Genomic DNA, 22095 nt, shown 5'->3' on the forward strand with positions numbered 1-22095 from the left:
CCTGCTGAAAAATGCCAGGATGAAATCAAAACCAGGAAACTATTTGTCTTGAGTATTACAGAAATAAAATAAGCAAAAAGGCTCAGAAGAATCTAACAAGGAAGCAGCTGAACTATATAGTACACCACGTTCCAGTATTTATACCTTAATAAACTCAGACTCCAGGAGCTTCAATATATTAATTTTGTAGGCTACAACCAACTGCAGAACTTCTCTAAAATAGAGTTTTAAGTTAGGATATCAGCACTTGGAAAGGAGGAAAAAAACAGTCCAGCTAATAAAAATGAGCACTTGGTGCTAGCTTTATTTGTTAGTCTCTACTTGAACATTTAAAGAAGTGACTTGGTTTATGGTGGAGCTCTGTGGCCAGCAGCTCCCACACCTGCTGCAGCTCTTCTTTCAATGGCATTCCCCTCATGCTGGCACATCCCAAAAGGCAATAAGGCAATTATATTGCTGAAAGGCAATAAAAAATAAATGAAAAATAAAAGACCTTAAAATCCTTGTATATATGAGCTATACCTAAGCCCACCCCGAGACTCCCAGCAGTAAGGGGAGGGGGGGAAACAGGTGAGATCAACGAGCCTGCAACACAACTCCATGACTGCCCTGCCAGGATGCCAAGTGAGCGGCAAGTTTGAGGACAGACGATCCCTCGATCCCTTCCAATCTCAGGCTTTCTTTGCGAGATCGATATTTTAAGGATAATACTTTGAAAGATTCTTTCACTTACTCAGATATAATCAAGAAAAATGCACACAGTCACCTTTTAATGTCTTTATGTCTCAAGGCCAGGAAACAACTTTGACCCCAGTTATAGAAGAAAAATGCCTTAATTATTTTGTCTGGGGAGCAATCTGCAACGTAGACACTAATCTAAATGCTTGGATTGCACTTGAAAGTTTTAAAAATCTAACCTATTTGGAATTCTATATCGAAATTGTTGTTCTAGTAAAGGACATATATACCAGGAAAGGATATACATAGCAGAAAAACAACAGCTTATGCTGTTATAGGTACGGAAGTAGCCACTTCTTTTTCTACATGGGAGTAACTAGAGAGATACAAAATTATTCTAGAATTATGAAGTTATAAAAATATAGAAAAAATGTCCTAGAAATATAAAGTCATTCTATTGTGATTCTAGAATATTATGGGATTATGGAAGTGTATCTATTTAATGATACTCTATAATTAAATTTGGATTACTTTCCACTGCAGATCAAACTGAAACACCCACGTGCTCAACCTTCTACAGTTACAATTTAGGACACTTATCTGAATAACCTGAATTTCAAGCCATTTAACACTTGCTTATCATAAATCAGACTGTGATGAAAGCAACTGCATTCCCACAAAACAGGGAGAGCAATCCGCTGAGACGAGAGGCGAGAAGCGAAACGTTGTGCTGTCCCAAGGCTATCTCGCAAAGGGGATTATGCTGCTGGCTGAATACAGCAGAGACAGTATGTGAATATCCTCCTCCTCACCTTCGGCAAATTTCAGCAGAGATGCATTTTAGTGGGATTGCCCACCTAAGGTATCTCTGCTTTTTGTGCTGTCTGTATACAGCACATGCTCCCCTACCCCCACCAGGGACTGTGTCCCCATTTACCCACATTTCATTAGGAACAACCTGGCAATAATAAACTCATGGCCAGCCATACAAGCCAAAAGTTAATCCTATGCATTTCCAAGATGTAAAGTATTTTAGCCATCACGACATGCCCATTTTTTTGCTCTGTGTGCTTCTGAGGTCTGTGCATCTGGACTGAGCTCTGCGCATTGCGACGGCACGCTGACCTTTCCTCCACGCCAAAAGGATGCACAGCTCAAGTCCCAAACATGGGAAAAGAGGATGCAGCATAGAAACGCACAACCCATTGCCAGCACTGTGTCCTTTCCAAGGGCAGATCCTACTGAAGTTACAGATTTTGAAGTCTACCATACCCCTAAACGGGGACTCTGCTAATCCTCAAGGAAGTCCATCCCCAATTGATTTGACAGGCCACAAAGGCAACAGTCTGATTTCCCTGCCCAAACCCTGTATAAAGAGAGCTGTGTAATTGCTTGTTTGGAATTCACCATCATCACATCAATGGTTTTTTTCATATCATTACTAAAACATTTAGGAACAGCTATGATCAATCAGTTCTTCAAAAAGAAAGAGACAACGGTGTTAAACACAGATAATTAGTGAACCTACAATCCTGTTCTTACAAAGAAATCAAAAAAGGCAAGATGTTGCCAGGTTGATTATCCACTAACAAACGGCTTCGCTTTTTAAACCATTAAGAAATGTAAACAACATGCAAAACTAAACCCCAAAAGAAGAAAAAAAAAAACCCCACCCAGTTCTGTGGCAGCAGGACTGAGCTTTTGCAGTAGCCTCTCCATTTTTATGATCTTTCCCCTCTTTTTTGGCCAGGCTGTATAAGACAGAGCTGTGAGTGGGTAGACTATTTTTCAGCTCCCTGTTTTTAAGTTCTCCACTTGCATCGCCCCAACATCACTTGCAGGGGAAGAGCAGGCAGCAGCCACAGCTCCCACATCTCTGCATGGAGGGGAGCTGGTGTTGCCAAAGACCCTCATGCTTACACTGCAAACCAAGTACATCCTTAAACCCACACATAAATACCTGAATGATCACAAGCCTTCAAAAGGACCAAGAAATGTTTGTCTATTTTAACCACTGGACAGCCACTTCATGCAATCCCAAGCCCTCTTTGCTTTTAAATAATTTTTTTTCCAAGGAGCCTGTCTAGCAACTTCTGCAGTGACTGCTCTCACGATTAACGCATAACCCGCTCTCCCACAGGCCTGCAACGATGCATCCATGACCCTCTGTAGCATATGCATATGTTTGGGTTCTGGTGCAGGACAACTGTCAGTTCAGTTCTCAAAGTGCCTGCAGAAATACTGAAAGGCAGGCCTGCTTTTATTTCTAATTGAATTCCCTTTATTTTTTTTTTAAAGTGCTGCAATCCTCACAAAGTCATTATCATCAAATTTTATCCTTCTGCATACATGTGTGCAGCTACTCCGAAAGTATAAGATGAAATGCTCTTCTAATACTAAGTTTATTGCACGCTTTTCCTGCTTTCATATTTTTAGTACAATTAAAGGTATAAGGTTATTAAAGATAAAACCTGTACTGCAGGTCTGAGTTCCCTTCTTTGGGCTGGCCAAGCCAACAACGGCACAAACATTTAGGGAATCCTGAATGGAAAGAGAGATGATCCCAGTGCCAAGGGTATCCCTGAGCTGGCATTCGCATCAAGGACGCTTTGCCAAGAGCACCGTGTGAGGTCTAAGCAGGCACAGGGTGGCAGAGCAAGGTTTGCCTCTCAGCTAGTTTCATAGAGCCAGTGGCGTTTCTTCTGGGTGACAAATGAACAGGCTCTCTCCCTTGACTGTAAAAACATGCACAGATTGATAACTGTTTGAAGCCAGTACTTTCAGACAGATAAGCAGAGAAAACAAATTCTTCTTCACGGTGCCCAGGCACTGCTGGGGAAAGAAACCAGAACTGGACAGTACCGATCTCATCATATGAGAGTTTTGTGTTTGTTTTTTTTTTTTTTTCTTTTTAGTTTTAGCAAAACCCCTTTACTTTGGCAAGTAAAGACCAACATGAAGAGAGACAGAGACCAAATAGTTGTGAGCATCACACAACCCACAAACACTAAAGACCTGATATGGATGAAAAGATTTCTGTCCAGCTGGGAGCTGATGTAAGAAACACAGCCTGGGTACACGCTAGCACAACCGCCTGCATGCAGGGACCCAAACCACCACAATACCACCTGCAGATCTGGCCCAAATGACTTTCACAGAAGCATAACTACACCCTTTTCACCAGATGCCTAAGAAATACTACACAAAATCAGAATGAATGACAGATGCACATTTCCATTTTCCAGTTGTCAAAATCCTCCGAGCTCACTGCAGAAAGGATGCAACCAGCAGAAGCAGGAAAACACAAAACCCTACTTCCATTTACTTAGAAGATGATTTATGCTGATGGCTTTAAAGTCAGATTATAATTTAAAAAAAATTATAGTGATTATGTATAAAAATATAATGACCAAAAAGAGGATGCACAGTCTACTTTTTGCAGCACTATCTTAAAATTCAGTAAAACTGGGGGTTTGTCTCTTCTTTACCCAGGCAGCTCTGGGGGTCACTCGTCCCCACACAATATGTGAGGATTAGTTAGTAATGACAGAGACAGGCAAATGGGGAAGGGAAAATTGGCTCTTATGTAAAGAACCTCAACATAAAGACTTAAGTGGCAACGTTTCAAATTATTGAAAGTGGGTAAACTGTTCACTCAAACATTTATTTGGAAATAAGTTAACAAAAACCTGGCTTACCACTCCCTTGCCCTGACTAGCTCACTTAGTCTCTTCAGCTGCAGATCATTTACTACATCTGACATGAAAACTCTCTTATTGTTTGCTATTGAACACAATATTTAAAATCAACAAAGATGTATGACAGTGCTTTCCCTTCTGTTACGGGTAACAGCACGTGATTAGTCTCTTCTATGTACTCCAAAGGATGTTTAAACCTCACACAAACTATGAAGTGAAAATATCGTATGGTCTTTCCTCACTAATTTACATGGTGGATTTTACACAATTTAGTGTGTTTCTAAATTAAATAATTTACATGCACTAAGGGAAGGAAGGGAAACCTGCTTGATTCCCAGCCATTCACAAGCCGATCGCAGAAATCAGAAACTATTTCCATAAAAGTGAAACGTAAAATAAGACCCACTATTGTTACAAGTAGATAAATTTATGACAGATTCAACTCAGAGCTTCCTTTAAATCACAGTTGTTCCAAGACTCGAGTTTGAAAATGTCTGTAATTTGACAACCAGTGTGAATCCACTCCCAGCGTACTCACTCTTAAGCATGATAAAACTTGCACTTGCAGCAGAGTCTCTCCTGTTTTACTAGCACTAAAGTGGTTTTCAGGGTTTGAAAGTTTCTTTAGAGGAGTTTTGAAACTCCTGTTGCTAGAAAAATATTTGTCCGTTTTTTCTGCTATGAAGTTTGACATTAGCATAGACTCTAGGAAGAAAAATACAAGGGAAAGTCTGGTCAAAACCAGACTAAAATTCAACAAGGAAAAGCAGAATTTCTATTAATTTTAATTTAAAAAGCCATATTTCTGTTTCATTGAACCAAACTGAGCAGAGGAAAGAGGGCAGGTTTTGATATCTGTGAAATTTTGAATTGCAAACCCCCTCATCTAGGGCTTTTTTATGCTTCACAAAACAACATAAATATGCTACAAGCTCTTCTGAGTGGTCCACTAGAACCTGATGTTAAAATGCCTCTCTGAAACAGCTTTCGGCATAGGTAAATGTGCTCCCACAGAGCCAGCTGGGTCATTTTGAACTGTTAGCACTCCTAGGCTTTTATTTTTGCTCCTCAGCTATTTGATTCTGCCCTTTCATGGCCCCTCCGATGGATTATATGAGCATCCATTGTCTGCTATGGTTCAAAGTCAGCCAGGTTAGCTCCAATCGCTGCTGAAGCTTACTTAAATTTCAGTAAGTCACAGGTGTCTGAGGCAAGCCTGCTACAACAAAATTAATTAATGGAATAGCTTCAGCAAACCGGACTGAAAGGAGCATGTCACATCTGATAAAAGATTGGTTAAAAGGCATGGTTAAGAGATTCCTTACCCAATTTAGTCCCTGCAAACGGACTCCACAATGAAAGAGGACCCTTGTTAGAGCAGTGAGTTTTCCACTACGTTTTTTCTTTGCCCAGGATTAAGGACAAAGCAGCTTTAACCAGCACCTATTTTGGCAGGGCTGTCCAATTAGCCATGCACAGAAACAGGCTTTCTGATTATTTACCTTCCCCTGAAAATCGATGGCATTAAAAACAACAAAGCTTTCTGCAGTGGGTTTGCTGTCTTTCAGTCTGTCACCTTCCTTTAGACCTCCCCGGTGATTCTGTCCCACTGCGGAGAGGAATTTTCTACCCTGGAGCTGGTCCCTTGCCCTAGATTTCAGATGTTTTTCCAGGTAGCTTCAATGACTTCCAGCTGTGTCTAGGTCGGGTTTCCTTTCACTCACCCCTGGTTTATCTGTCTTAATACTGAGAACACGAAAGGACAGAGACCGTGGCACAGTGAAACGCTGAACAGCAGAGTCATCTACAGGACTACATCTGCACCTGGTAATAAATATTTATGTCCAGGTCTGAAGGGAGTTGCATTTCCCAATGGCTGCTTTCAAGGAGGGAAGAGGACAGAGGCATCTCTGTGGTATGGCTTTTGGGGGAGCTCCATGGAGCAGCTGCGGAGTCAAGGCAGAGAGCTGCTTCCAGCACGCCCAGTGCAAGCTGCCCTCCAACCCACTTCTGGGGAGAAGACTTACTTCTGTAAGCACTGAAAGGGACAATACACCTGACCATGTCTTAAAGACATGGATTTCATTTCCTGATCTGTCACTGGCCGTATTGGAGAACAAATAGATGAGACGTCACGCAATCCTGTTAGTGGGGGCCACAGATGATTTGAAAGAATAACATTGATTTGCCAAAGGTCTTGGTAATTTGAATTCATTGCTGGGATGGGGCAGGAATGTATCAGAGAAAAAGATACTTTAAGACTACTTTTTTTTTTTTTTTTTTTTTTTTTTTTTTAAATACTGTGTTCATGTGAAGACTGGCATAATGCAACCGTTGCAGGTGGTGGCTTGTTCCTCACCAATGACTAGATCCTACAACCACAGTGCATTTCTCAGATGTCCCTCAAGAGCAGATCTCCTGGACAGAGCAATATGAAAAGACAAAAACGGCCACTATTTGTACTGCCAATTTCTGCTCACTTTCAATGCCTGACACGCCAATCTCTCTCAAGATATTTAACAGTGGTTTAGCTCAATGAACAGCCAAAATCCCCTCATCCACAACTCTCTATGCAAACCATATGTTGCAGTTGAAAACTCTGAAGATTATAATTACAACTGTCCATTCAATTTAAACAAAGTCAAGAATGAAAACTATTTCAAATTCAATAAACAGGCCGTTTGAAAGTGTAGATGCTGTGGAGGACAAGCTTAACAACTTAATTGACAGGTAAAGCTTCATTTCTAATCCTCATTTTGATATTGTCTGTAGCCTCAGGAGTCAAAACACATCACTGCTCAGTCCTGAAAATATGCAGAGAAAATGAAAGTGTCAGTTGAATGAAAAAAGGAGAAGCATGTGTTTGATAGCTGGGTACGCCTGTGATATGTAAACTGCTTTGGAGTCAAGCAGCCCTAATTAAAGTTTGAAGGCTTTCTTCATTAACTATACACATGCATGTTATTTATATATATATATACACACACACACATATATAAGTTTGATGCAATTATTGAGACCAGATAATTTGCAAGAAAATCAGAGTATAGGATTACAGTATGGAACATGATAATTTCATGGACCAACCTCAGACAACACTGTGACATTTTCACACAGCTGTGAAGAAATACTTTTCCCCATCTTTTCACAAAGCAGATTTTTACATTTTTCTCCACTTTAGTCTTTAAAACAAAAAAGAACAATCCATTTCTGAACCTCAAAGTAGCACACAGCATCTCGGCAAAGTAAAGCCAAAAAGGAAGACCGATGGGGTTACCGGCCTCCACAGTGGGGTTATACTAACAGATCTGTACACCCTTGATGGCTCTGATTCACATCAATATGAAACCCACACAGATGGACATAAAATTCTCAGTGGAAAACTGGTGCCAGGATAAGTGAATGACCACATGAAATAACAAGGGAGTACAATCGGAAGAATGACAATCCAGACAAACGTGTAACTTATGATCTTTAAAAATGTTTACATGCTGGAGAAAACAGCCTCAGACATTTTACTGTTTTCTGTAGAAAAGAAGTGAATGTACCAGCTGTAAACAGGGAAGCTGGAAGAGGATGTATACTTGTACGCCGCAGCAGTGTGGGCTGAAACACAATAATTAAAGTTTTATGTAATTTCTGCTTAGGAGAAAGGCTTTCAGATCACTAGCATCAGCAGCTTCACCGCAACGCTCTTGCAAGCTTTCCTGACATAGGACAGCATAGTAGAAGGAAGATTTGTTATGGGGCTATCAATTTTTAAATACAGCTCCTCAGCACAATTCAGTGGGGTCATGCTGGGAGGTGGGAGGCTGGCAGAGGAGGAGAGGAACTCTACAAGGGGATGTACTTAACAAGCGACAGCACGATACAGTCCAAACCCCATGCGCAGATTCAAATCTGAGGTGTACTAAGGAGTTTTATGCATCGGGCCATCAGCATCTTCTCTCGGCAGGATATGACAGTTTGAAAAAATTTATGGAATAAAAAAGAGAGCAATGACTGATCTGATGAGAACATCTGGGTTTTGTTACCAACAATATTAATGCCCACTTGCTGAGCTCAGTGTCTTCATTACAGTATACTACATAGAGAAATGTCTTTTCCCCACACAGTAGGTAAAATATGCTGAAGAAAATGATAATCATGCAAATACCTTCATAATCTGATGTTTCCAGCTTACTGTACATATGCTCTGCTGGTTGGAAACATGAATGCTATTTGTGACAAATGTCCTACTTGTGTTGGTAAAAAGCTTAAAAACATCACATGGATAGACTTGTCTCACAAACTGACTGGAACATAAGCCAGTCTTGGGAATAATTGGTTTGGAAGGAGCGATCACCAGTCAGAACTGTATTGCTCAACATGTGAAATGCATGCAATGCCAGCACCACGCCTGCAGTGACAAGACTGTACGGGGCTAGGAAAAGAAGGAGGGAGAGCACACCACTCAGCCACCAAGCTCCATCTCTCTGCCCATCTCACCTACAGGAGACCCCAGCACAATCCGCTCCATTTCTGTAAAAACTGGCTCACTGACATTGCTCTACAGCCATTACTTCACCGGGTGCCTCCTCAAGAAGCCAGCACAAGTATTGATCCCCCACCGGAGCTATCACAATTCCAGGCTGATCTGCAACATAAATCGCCAGCGAGCGAAAGACAGCATGTTACACCGATTTTCTTGCTCTGCTTCCTTATGACATATATTAGTTGTGACTCTGCAGATATTCAACCATAAGAAGAAAGAAGTGGCATTAACACATCCCAAACCTATCCGTACCAACTTCCAGAGCTGGATCCTAATGAACAATGTCACAACGCTCAGAAGATTTTTTTCTCCTTTTTTTCCTCTTCCTGAGATTAAAAATGACATCAAATTAATCACTTGATTACTCCATTTTTATTAGTTGTTTTTGAACTCCTTGGCTGACATTGAATCTCTTTTGGGATAGTAACTGTTAACAAGGTTCTCAGGTGGGTCTCTGAAAGGTCTGGTATGCAACTACAGCACGTTTATTTCAAGTTGGTCTTCTAATAAATCCCAGTTAAAGCCCTCAGGTACTCATGTGATTGAAGTTTGAGTAATCCAATATGATGTTGATCAAACTACTGATCTTTTAATAACGAACTGTAGCCCTCCCAGCAGTTGCTATCTTGCTGACAGTCATGTCTGGATTGCTTCCTTTGGGCCAATGCTTTGAACAGCGAAGCTGACAGATTTCTGTTTGGTTTAGATTTTATCACAAATTGTTTTAAAGCTTTTAAAAGATATATCAGAGGGCTCATAAAATCTGTGGGTATTTCAATAAAAAAACCCGGGATTTCTATTAGTTGTCCTAGTGAAGACTGGTATTAAATGCTTCTAAAGAGGAATATAAACACCGCTCAGGAGTTGTACTTCTTCCTATCTCTGTATCTGCCCTTAGTCCTTGTTTACGTAGCCTGTAGGCAAAGCTATAGAAAAAGCAGTAGTTACCCTCCACAATATTCTCCACTGAGAGGCAAATGTGCACATTTTTCCTCTCATAATTTCCATTTAAAGTATGAATTGAAGGTTTCTAAGCCTTGCCTCTCAACCCAAGAATAATTCAGTTGCAATTTACATTTTCGATGTGCTCAAAATGAACACCAAGATGACTCATGTGCTGTTTATAAGATGCTTTTATTTGCTGGTAAATACCTTGCCACAAACAAGCTATAATTTAAGTATTCAAAAGCCTTGCTTCTGCATAAAATTACTACTAACCGTAATTTTGGAGACCATGACCAGAGCTTCAATTTCAGGCTTGCGAAGCTCTTCCTACACAACGATTCTTAAAAGTATGAATGTATTTTCTTCTCTGACAACAGCAATCATTGTATCCCTGTAATTGCAGAAAAGATTACCTGGCTTTTAATTCACATTAGTTGGTTGCAACAATACCATGCTTCTTTCCTTTCCTCTAAAATAAACTAATTATTGTCAATCAGCCCAGTGGAATGTTCACGTTCTCCATAACCTGCCTTTCAAAAGTAGTCATAAATGCTAGGAACTAGCTAATATAAACTAATCAGAGCCCTAGAAATATCTCAAAACATATTTGTACTGCAGTCTATCATTTTTGTCATATTATTTCTAAATATTATATTTTGTCTGGACAATAGCAGTCTTCTCATATAGTTATATAGTGCTTTTCATCTAGCTATTCAAAGCTCTTGCATTAATTAAACAACATTAAATCCCTGAGTGGTGTAGCAAATACTATAACATTTCCAAACCTTAAATGATGCTTTCATTGTTGAAAGCTAATCAATAAAGCTTCATGCATTGAGCAGTTTGGACAAAGAAAACTTTTCAGGCCAGTATGTTCGCTCACGCCCACCTTCCTGAACAAACAACTGCAAGAACTGGAGTCACACGCAGAGATACCGTGAAGGGGACCTCTGTCATTCTCCCTGCATTTCACGCAACGGCTCCTTCCCAAAGATAATAGCAAGTTACGGTTCCCTCTAAGTATTTCCTTCCAGCTGGTAGAGCCCATGTGAGGCTTTTCAGATCCCAGAGGAAGACAAGGGAGCTGGAAGCCTTGGGGAAGCAGCCCGTGTGCCGCGTCTATAATCAGCTGTGACGCACGGTGCGCTTTCAAGCGCCATATGGACTAGACCAGCAGACACCGTAGAGATGGGACTCTTCGTTTGTTGTTACCTGGGAGGCCTGTGACATCTAGAAACTATTTTTCCCTTTCAGTCCGTATCAAATCAGTGATCAATAATTCATCTGACAACTGAAATGCAGAACGGGGTGCCAGTTTTCTGTGGTTTATGAATAATACTGTGCTTTTTAAAAAACACACCGCTTTGGAACACAGCTGAAGATGTGCTGCAGGAAACATATGACATGCCGACAAGCTGCACTACACCCAACCCTGTGTAATGCTTATGTAACCTGAAAATTAAACTGCCAGTTGCATGCTTTTTTCTTATGCAAAAGGCTTTTATTAACATGCTAGAAATGAATTAAGCATTCAAAGAGAAAAACCTAGACACCAAAAAAACCCTTCAACGGAATAAAGAAATTTTTCCTCCATGGGAAAAGAAGAGATTTACCAAGATTATCTTGAAATAATCATTGAATTCTTGAAATGTAAGTGGTCCCAGTCTGCCCTGAGAGCCAAGGCTGCAAATGTAGGTAGGACTCCTTCGGCTGCTGCTCTGAAGGCTCGGATTAGGATATTGCTCTCGACACCAGCCGTTTCTACCTAACTGGTCTGCACGAAACTTGTGCTTAAAAAGTGATTGAAAACTGACTGTGCCTGTCCTTAACTCCAATCAATAAAACACGCATCCAGGATAAACGAGCTCACTCTTCAATGGCAATATTCACTTTGGAGGTAGCTGTCATAACTGTTAGTTCATCTACCCTGAGGGATATCAGATGTGAGAAATTATGTGGTTTAGCTCACAGCCGTCTTTGCTCAGTGTGTAAGAGAGGGGTGGGGAGACTTTAGCAATAGGCCAGCATGAATCAGGGAAAACCTAAACAAGTGCAATTAAAACTCAAAAAAAAAAAAATCAATTACCTGAGCATCAGGTGCTCTTCCCGGCTAAGACTACCACATAAGGGCTTAAAAAAAATAGGCTGGAAGTGTCTGGGTCTGGTCCGAGTGATGCACCTACCCTTCCCTGATTGAGGAGAAACAGGTCAGACAGAAAATAAATGTGATTTTGTCAAGTTTGCTATACGATATATTTTAATAAGATTGAAAGGGTTCGTGTGTCGCCTGCGTGTAATTGAGTGGATTAGCCTTGGGAAGGCGCACAAAACGAGAGGGGACTGACCAAACCAACCCACCGCATTCGCTACGTGCTGCCAGCCTGAAACGAGCTCACCAAAATTCAGCTCAGGTTCCTGTCTGCCTTGGGCTTGCCGTTAATCAGGATCCAGGTAATTCATTTAAAGTGTCCAATAACCTCCAGTTATTGTTACCTTTACTATGAGTCTGTTGTAATTTTTACAACTTATTGGGAGCACACTTTTTGCTGTAGTACTACCACGAAGAGACAAATGCAGAAAGATGACACTATTTGCCTAGGAGAGTGCAACAGCTTCTCGCAGCTATTGATCCCAGCCAATTCCGAGTGCAGCACAGGAGTGCGTAGGAAAGGTCAGACAAACGACCTCCAGCCTTCATTGCTTCTCAAGAGCCAGAGACAAATGCTTCAAAATGAGAATTGGTAATTTCCAAAAGAATTACTCGGGAATAGAAATAAAATTTCATTCCCAATGAAGTTTGCAAATGTATCTATGAATGTCTTCAGTAGTTTCTGCCCGAATCTTCTCTGCAGCCTTGCACAAACACCGCACAGTTCTCCTGCCTAAACTCAATCATCTCCAGAAAACCACAGAAGTCTGACTGCGTAATGCTAAATAGCATTTTAAATGCACGATTAATTCTTAATCTTCATTAATATATTTTCCTTTGTAAGAGGAGTAAGGGAGCCCTTGATTTTTATCAGCTGGGATCTGAAATAAAAATAATGTAATTATGCTTTGTATTTGTGACTAATAATACTGATCTGACAGGTAGAAGCAATCATAAATAAACAATATTTAAGTATAAAAACAGGTATTGCTTCTTGTTGAATTCACTTCAAATGATCAGAGATCTACCAGTATTCTGGATGCACAAACTTACAGAGAAGAAAATGTTTATTCTGTGGCCTCCAACAGAGTGCATCACAGCTTTTTTTCTATTTTGAAACTTAAATACTTGGAGTTTTCCAACTTTGATATAAGAACTCCTGTTGGAGCCCCAGGGTCCCTGAAAGCACCTAGTGACAGGGTTGGAAATGCCAGAAATGAGGTTTTGTCCTCTTTAGCCTCACAACTCTTTCTCTTCCTTTTTGAATTGCTGTAAAAAAAACATCACATAAAATATTTTAGTTATCAAAATCATTCCCCCAGGGTCAGTTAAGATCACAAGACGGAGTTGCCTGTTCCCTCCATTCTCTGAGGTAGACATTAAGTGGCACAGTAATCCAGTTACAAATAATTAGATATTAATGATACTATTCCTGCAACTGGTTTTATTTCCATATCTCAAGACAAAGTCTTAAAATAGAGAAGGATGAAGAAGGCTGGGTAGCTTCACCTCATCTAGGAGTGCCTTCACTTGATTGCCCTGAGATTTGAGTTCATGCAAAGTAGTATTTGTTGCACCTATAACCAGACTGGTATATTTTTTTTCTTTTTCTAAAATACATTTTATTTTCATTGTTTTCCTTCCAACAGTGTAGTGTTCCTGAAAACATGCAGCTCTGTGAAACGGCATGCCATAGCATTATGAGTCAAAAGCAACTTTCTGAGATAAGACAATGTGAAAGCATCCTGAATCCCTCCAGTGGACTAATTTCTCCTGTCTAGTAAAAATTAAATGAATTAAAAAGCTCCTTGGCATTTCCCTAGAGGTGCAAAGTATTAACATCCTTCAGGGTTTTTTTCACAGGACATGGCAGGAGCCTGGTACATCAATTTGTTGGGCAAGGAAAACAGTCCAATGCAGAATTTGCATGTTCGTTCTCTTCGACAAAAACGGTTTGACAAGAATAAGTTACACCTCAAACCTTACAGGCTAAATAGATGGCGAGGTCATTGTAATAAACGTTTTCTTTTTCTTAGACAAATCCCTCAGTATCCTTCTTAGCTGAGCTGTTAACCCCTCCGTGGCAACAGTGTTTGGAGAGCTCCTGTCTGACCAGAGGTCGGGCTGAATCAGTGACACTGGTGACTATATTACATTACCAGGGTAAGCAGCGGTGGCCTCGCACAGTCACACACTGGCTCTGGACACAGCTGCTCAGAAAGTCCCTCTGGCAAAAGTCAGGAAACCTGCCAGGGCTCCCAGGTTTGACCAAAACCCCTGGGAACGGGGTTACAGTGATTGCAGTATTACTCTAATCAGTAAAAGAAAAGCTTCTTTTCATCAACAGCTAATCATAGGACTTCATTTGCCTCTAACTTCCTTCAGTTGCCTTGACAGATGAAAGCACAATAATATAAATAAGAAATGACAGTTTACCAAAGAAGGTTAACATAAGGTCACAACCTTTTTTTTTTTTTTTTTTAATCTGACTTCTGGAGCTTACTCATGTGTGAAAATATGCTTTTGTAGCTGCAGCCTCAGCATCCCCCATGGATCTGGACTTGTGCCAATAATGGAGTTTTAAAATGGTATTTATGTTTGGAAAATACCATTTCTGGTTTTTGTGACATTCGAGTAGAATTGTTTCGCATTAGTATGAAATATTAAATGAGAATACCCATCCATCTCCCAGCGTGCCTTCTCACTGGTGCAGGAAGCCAGTGGTACCTCTGCTTAATGCATCAGGAGGTGTCGCGCCCAGAGACACATCTCCTCTGCCTTTCCCAGACCAAGCCACAGCTTTCTGAGCAAATCCACCCACGGACACTGACCCGACTGCCCCCGAAACACTGAACGCCGGTACGGATGCACAGGGCACAGAATCAGGCTGACAAGTCACACACTGGTAAATGTCAAATATTAATTTGTTGTATTATTTGTGCAGTGATTTAAATCCAAATCCTTTCTCATCATTAATTTCCATCAGACACAGGAAGAGCAAAAGGTAAGTATGAGCTTTCTGTCAAAATCTCTAATGCCTACGTGACTATCTGCCAGAAAATATTTCTCTGTCAGATAAGAAAACTGAAGATCTGTCCATGAACACTGGAGAGTAAAATCTGCCGTACAACATGTAGATAATTAGTTTTGAAAGGCTAATCAGTTCACTGCTCTGGTTGGCATTTCTATATAGATGCACATGCCTTCACGTTACTACACCTTTCCTCTTGATGTAAGTATCGCTCTCTAAGTAAGGCTTTACATACCACATAACTAAATGATCTCTCCTGCCATAGGAGCCCCCACTTAGCTAGAAAATATCCTTACAGGACTCAGAAGGAGCACGGTCCCAGCAGCGTGGGCTGCCCCAGGCTGTGCTGCTCACTCCCCTTCCCCACATGCCTCTAACCAACACCTCTAACCGCAGAACCACCTGAGGAAGGCAAGGTTTAGTCAATGCTGATAGCAATAACTTATTTTAAGATTGCATTGCCTATTTTATGCTGCTACATGTTGCATATTCACAGAGCCTTGTGTCTTGCACACACCTTTGACACCCTAGAAGACAGAGATGCTGAGCATCCTCAGCTTATTCTAGCTGGGAAATTAGGCCTTTGGGTCTCCTAAAATTGCCCCCCCCAACTATTATTGATCAAATCAGCAGTACACTTCATTACGTTATTGGATTAGTGAATTTTTACCTACTTTCCCTTCCTTAGCATTAAACAGCTACCAATTAATAAAGCTTTTTTTTTTTTTTTTAATAATTCTGACAACATCTTTCCTTTTTGCCAGAAGGATGCTCTATTTTATTTCTGAAAAACAGGATCAATCTTTGCACTAATAATGACTTACTGAATAAAATCTGCACCGCTTCCATGGTGCTTTTCTAACAATACACTTTATTTGTACCTTGGCTTATAGAAAAGCCTGTACACCAATTGATCATTTCACTCACCAGTGAAATAAAACCAACCATGAGATGGATAATGGGAGCAGAACAATAGTACACATCTATTTAATGCTCGAGTTTAGACTAAGGGGTAACATAAAGCACAATGATGCTATAAAGAAAGAAAGAATGTAACTGCTGAGAACAACTATAAGCCTTATTCCTCCAAAAACGCTGGCTAACCTGAATGAGAAGCTGTTTTACTCTCATCTGCAAAATGACCCCTTTGAGCAATGCAGAGGCATCAATAAAACAGCAATTCAGTGTCACGTCCTGAAAGATCCAGCACCTTCCAGCAGCACACGCAGCTTCGTTTGGAAGTTCACTTAATTCTTACTTACTTACATTACTACTTACTACTTACATGTAGTGATCAACCACTAAGTTGCTTATATTGTAACATGTGATGACTAGAAATTGGCTTCCTTGTAAGTCAGCGTAGCCGTACGCTCATCATCATTATCTCCACAAAAGTTCAAGTGTAATTAGTGTCACCCCTATGTTCACTTTGTTCTATGACCTGAGCATTTACAGTTTATTGTAGGTTTCCATTTTTGTCTGAAGAGTTCAAAAAGCAGCTTCAAATCTGTGACTAATATATGCTTCTGCAATTCCTGCTTTCATAGTGTATAGTACAGGAATCAAACACCTTAAGCTCTGCTTGAGGTTTTTAAAGAATGTCAAACTACTAGCTTTTAAAATATATTTTAAGAAAAGAAGAATTGTGCAGAAGGAACACTAATTTAACTAACTTACTAACACAAAAGTATTTTAAAGGAAACGGGGCTCTTGCAGACTAGGCAATTTAGGATCCCAGTGAGTAGGACACCTGTTTTCAAAAACTTATTTTTTTGACAACCTTTATGCAGATCTGCAAGCAATAAGTAGCCACCAACATGCAGACCGGTTCATGGGTATATTATCAGCCAGTCCCTGAAAGAGGCAAGAGAAGGTTGAGGTGAAGTAGCAGGAATCTGTGAATCATGCATAGTATTTCTGGCTTGAGCTCTCAAAAGGCCAAAATGAAAGCACAGAGGACCATCGCAAAAAACTTCAATCAAAATAAAATAACCATCTACAGCTTATTTAAACTGTCGAGTTGGATATCAAATGATAGGCTGGTGTGGAAAATAATTCTATCATCTTCTAGTGAAAAAAGGAGTGCAGGCAAATGGATTATAAAGTTAGGATAAAGCAGATGACCACATCCAAGAAATACATTGCTTTGTACAAACCTTAAGAAAGGAGTTGAAGGACAATGGTAAAATGAAATCCTGGAAGAAAGGAATTTGTGAGATACCACGCAACAGGAAAAGCCAGAGAAGATGGTTTCTTGTGAAAAGATGGTAATACACTTCATGAAAACCTAACCTAGTACCTTTCAACTTGAGATAATAAAAATATGTCAACGATATACTTATTGCAGCAATAAAATGCAATCGAGGGTGCAATCCAGGCACACAGCCAGTGCACACAAGATCACACAGCCGCAAACATTCATTACCTGTGTTAGAGGAGAGTTCAAGAAGAGGAACTGCTCTGGCCTGCAATACAGTACACCCACACCTGATCTCCTCTACCTTTTGCAGCATCTGATGATGCAAAAAATGTAGTGACTGTAGGTTCAACAGATCAGATGGGCTTGTTTATACCCACTCTTTGTTTACCCGTGTGTCTTTAAGAAGTCTAACCATAACTCATTATGTGTTCTAACATAAGCTTAAGTGATGTTTTGCTTCTTCACAAAGTCAAGCTTTTGCATAAGAACAAGTTTTACCCTATAATGCACTAACTAGACATATTTCCCTTAGGAAGGAGACACATGGGTTTATGTAGCATGTGGTTTAAAATCCTTTTTTATTCAGTTAATCTCTAGCTGTGGAATTGTGATTGAAATGCAAAAAAATGTATGTGTGTTTTCTGATAAGAACCATTTTGTTTTAGAGACAGGCAAAATGTTATCAAACATATACACTTTCTTCAAGTTTTTAAATTGATGATGGAAATTCCATAATCAGAACATGGCACAGCCAATCCAGGTTAAGTGATAACATTTTTTCATAAAAAAGAAAACAAAACCCCAACGCTTTGAAGTGTTCTTACAGTTACATCTTCATAATCCAGACATGAGAAGATCTGCACTCTTGACAACTCTGAATATTTGCTCTTTGGCTGGCTCCAGATAAAAGCTAACATTTCCTTTTCCTTTCCAATGCCTTCTCTCATTTTTTAATAGCAGTGAGACACAGTACAAAACGTTACCTCCACACGATTTGCCATCTTCTTCTAGTTTCTGGCCAGCTGGACATTTGCAGTGGTAGCTGCCAATGGTATTACAGCACTGGTCATGGCAGCCACCGTTCTCAGTGGTGCACTCATTTATGTCTGAAGGAAGAAAATACACAGCAGTCAGTAAAGAGTGAGCATTGACCACATTACCTGGTTATCTGAGGACAATTGTGTATGATTGTGATGTGATGAAATGAAAAAGTTACTAAGATGCACAGCTAAGGCCCCTGGAGGCAACCGCAGGAGCAGGGACTCCCAGCTCTGTTGCTGTGCCCCCCAGCTCAACCAAGAGGTGCTACGGTGGGACTTTGCTCCCCGACTTCTGCATGAGGTAAGCTGCAGGGTCTGCCCAGCTCCAGCTGCAGGCTCTACCCAACACACCAACTTCCCACTTCCACGCAACCAGATCAGGAATAATCTTTTTATGGTCATTTCCACCAGGCTCACTTGTGCATGAGGTTGCTTCTAGCAGTCACGGCAGAGATGAGAAACCTCTAAAAGGTGGTAGTGTCTGAAGTCAGTTAAGGTCCTTCTTTCCTTCAGATACACATGCACTAGTATCTACACACCTCACACATTCACCTGATGAAGTCAGTGCTTGCCTACATGCAAAAATAGAACCTTACACATTATAAATGAAAACCATTAAAGAACCGCAGGAATAAATAAGTAAATAGGCTAGCCAATGGCTGAGAAGAATCAATAGTGAAGACATTTGCTTTTTAACCCATGTTTTTATATACCCTGCATAAGGATTTCTGAAGAAATCATCAGGCCAGCAATAGTGCTCTGTTGAACAGGATCGGAGACAACAGATGGTATGGAAATATTTCCAAACTAGAAAATTTGTCAAGTGGGATAAGTAAATGTAACAAAATCAGCAGGTATTTGCTGCACTGATTTCATCTACTCCGGAACACGTACTTGCACAATGCTTTCTTGCTTGCTTTGCTCTCTCTGAAGCGTTAATGCCACACAGACACGTAATTCATCAGTGCAGGGGGGTAAGCAGGGACAGCAACAAAACCACGTAAGAATAATGGGCTGCGGATGTCTTTTGTAACATTTTTTGACAAATGACTTGAACTGCTTTGATCGCAGAGCAGACCTCCTCAGCATGTTAGTAAGGGGAAAGCCAGAGCTAAGGGGACACACCAGATTCTCAAACCTGGCACGAGAATGCAGGTGACAGATCTCACACCCGCAAGGCCTTTGGCACTGGTAGAGACCACACATTACATTCAGGCTAGACAGCAAGAAAAGCAGGAGAAGGAAGATAAAGCAACAGAAGATAAGCATCATTGTGACTAAAAAAATCACAGTGACTTCATATTAGCAGCACTCCACGTCTCCAGTGGGCAAATGGAGCTTTTTTAAAAACTTCTAATTAGACTCTGGTCAAAAGAAATACAAAGTGCTGCAAAGACAACTCAAAAAAAAGAAAGAATTTCACATTCATGCAAGAGGTGAGAGCCTTTCAACTGCAATCCTTAGCTGTTAAAGACTGAGATTTACCAAGGTTTGTTAGCTCTTCAATGAGCCTAAGCTTAACATTAATAGATCTTTTCTGATCCTGGCTAAAAAACACAGGTTAAAAGAAGTTTTAGGGGAGGTTTCAGACTACTAAAAAGCTAAAAGAAAAGTGTATCATGAAACATCAACATTTACTAAAGTGCAGCTGAAGAGGCACAAACTCACTAAAACCCTTGCATTTCTCTGCAGCTCTAAATTCAGTGTAATAACCGACAGCAAAACTTTGTCCTCAGTGATACTGGAAAACATTGGAAAGCTATATAAAAGAAAAAAAATATTCAGCTATCTCAGAGCTACACTACAAACCAAATTCTGCCTAACTCGCGTGAAGTCAGCAAGGCTCTTCTCAATTTCATGGGAACACAATTTAGACAGAAACTTTTCCAAAGAAAAACACTTCCCCCCACTCCTGAATGTAAAAACAAATCGTACCAAAATAAGACATTCGTCTGTTCGCTTCTCTTCAGCAAGAGACAGAGAGAACATATGACAAGCGACAGATTTTAGACATATTCCTCAAAGCACTGGAAGAAAGCGTGCTAGCACTGAGCATCGTGCAGAAGATCGACAAAACAGGCATGTTCCAAATGATTTACTCCCCCTAACCTGCAGACATCTTGATGTGCCTTGTGGTAATAAACAGTAATGAGCCACATAATAACCCTGCTCCACAGCTTCGACTTCTATTTATACTAACAGTATTGAAAACTAATAAAATCTCTTGCTCTGTTAATTTTTTTAAAACAAAATAATGGGAATAATAACTACTTTATTCTTCTACACTGTTTAGCACCTACAGTACTACATGACCTCCTAGCACAAAATATTGACTAAGTGATGTGGTCTACAATATACAGCCCAATTTGTTAACACCACTGTCTGTCTTTTGAACCAAAATATTGGAAGAAAACCTTTCTAGCTGAGGAGCTAATCATTATCCTCTTGATTTCACTAGGGTATAATACATTCAGAAGTGCATAGTGCTATTGCATACTAATGTATAGAATGTTTTTCCTTTTGATTACAGAGTGTTTTTATTAGCAATCAGAAATCTTTTTTCTTTCTTGTTCAGCATAAAATGCTGTGGTTCACCTATGAGCTTTGCCCCCCAAAAGTATCGGTGCTATATGATTGATAACCTCATCTTCTTCTTCAAACTCTCTGTCTTCTTAATGTTCTGTGGAGGATTTCCTTGTCTCTGCCTTAATGCTTGTTCTCATCCTTTGATGAAATGTTATCATCCATTTCTTTGCTGGTTCTTACACCAGAAATCCAATGCTTTTTCTATTATATGCAGAAAACCTGACTCTTTATCCACATGTCTCATTAAACAGACATCTCATTTAAAGCTAATCATCATAACTCAGAAATTAAATTAGACTTTAAGTCATCAAAATAAGCTCTTTGATACAACTTTATCGCTATTACAAAGCGCTCACGTTGAAGGAACACACTCACGAGGTATAAATTGTACTAGTTTCAACCTCAGTGTTATGAAAATTTGCTCTCTAAGCATCTGCATCCTTTGCTGAACGGCCTCCTGTACAAGACCTTCTTCATTGCCTGTACCCTGCCAAGTTGTTTTGTGCGACTCAGTAATAAAGGTCAGATGTTGCCTCAGTCCAAGAAGCAAAAAATAAATGATCTGAATGTGAAGTAATAAAAAATGTGGTTTACATTTGTAAAAAGACAGTTCATACAGCTCTTATCAGCCACAATATTCCTAAAAACAGAGTAGTCAGAATTTTAAAATCCGATTACAGCTTTGCCACTGAAAAAAAAAAAAAAGGAAAAAAAAAAGGAAAAAACCACCAACAAAAACAATTCTGTCAAATGATAAATTTCTGTCTGCTTTCCATATTCAATGTCACTCAAGGTTGCAAATATATTTGCCTTTTGAATAGCAAGAAAAATGACAGAAAATTTCTGACATGTAACAAGTCTGCCACGTTAGGTCTGACAAAAGTTCAATGTTATCAAGACTATCAATCCATCTGTAATGACATGCTGTAGGCGCTTCAAAAAAATAAATGTGATGTTTGCTACTGCAATGCTTCACATTTATTTATAGAGCCAATGTTGCAACACAAAAACATTATCTATGGGACATACTCTATGTGAGGCTTTCAATCCTGCCACATGAAGTTTTAAGGAAAAAAAATTTTGAAAAAACCCTTTACCTAGATTAACTTGCTATTAACTTTATATATGATCTGTCTACCATACACGTGGAAAAAAAAATCCACAGTATATTTTTAAATCTACTAGTATGCCAGAATATGGTTTGTAGACATGTGCGTACATCCCACACTGCCTG

At 40.0% G+C, this 22095-nt stretch overlaps 1 protein-coding gene across 1 annotated transcript in view; it reads right to left on the reverse strand.

Moving 5' to 3' along the window:
* Window positions 1-22095, reverse strand: part of LOC101919076 (multiple epidermal growth factor-like domains protein 6) — a 201018-nt gene that overhangs the window by 71461 nt on the left and 107462 nt on the right. Inside the window, exon 5 of the mRNA XM_055817598.1 lies at window positions 18219-18341. Within this exon, the coding sequence (XP_055673573.1) occupies window positions 18219-18341 (123 nt within the window). The remainder of the gene's footprint in view (window positions 1-18218; window positions 18342-22095) is intronic.

Source organism: Falco peregrinus, chromosome 12, assembly GCF_023634155.1.
Source record: "Falco peregrinus isolate bFalPer1 chromosome 12, bFalPer1.pri, whole genome shotgun sequence".
NCBI lineage: Eukaryota > Metazoa > Chordata > Aves > Falconiformes > Falconidae > Falco > Falco peregrinus.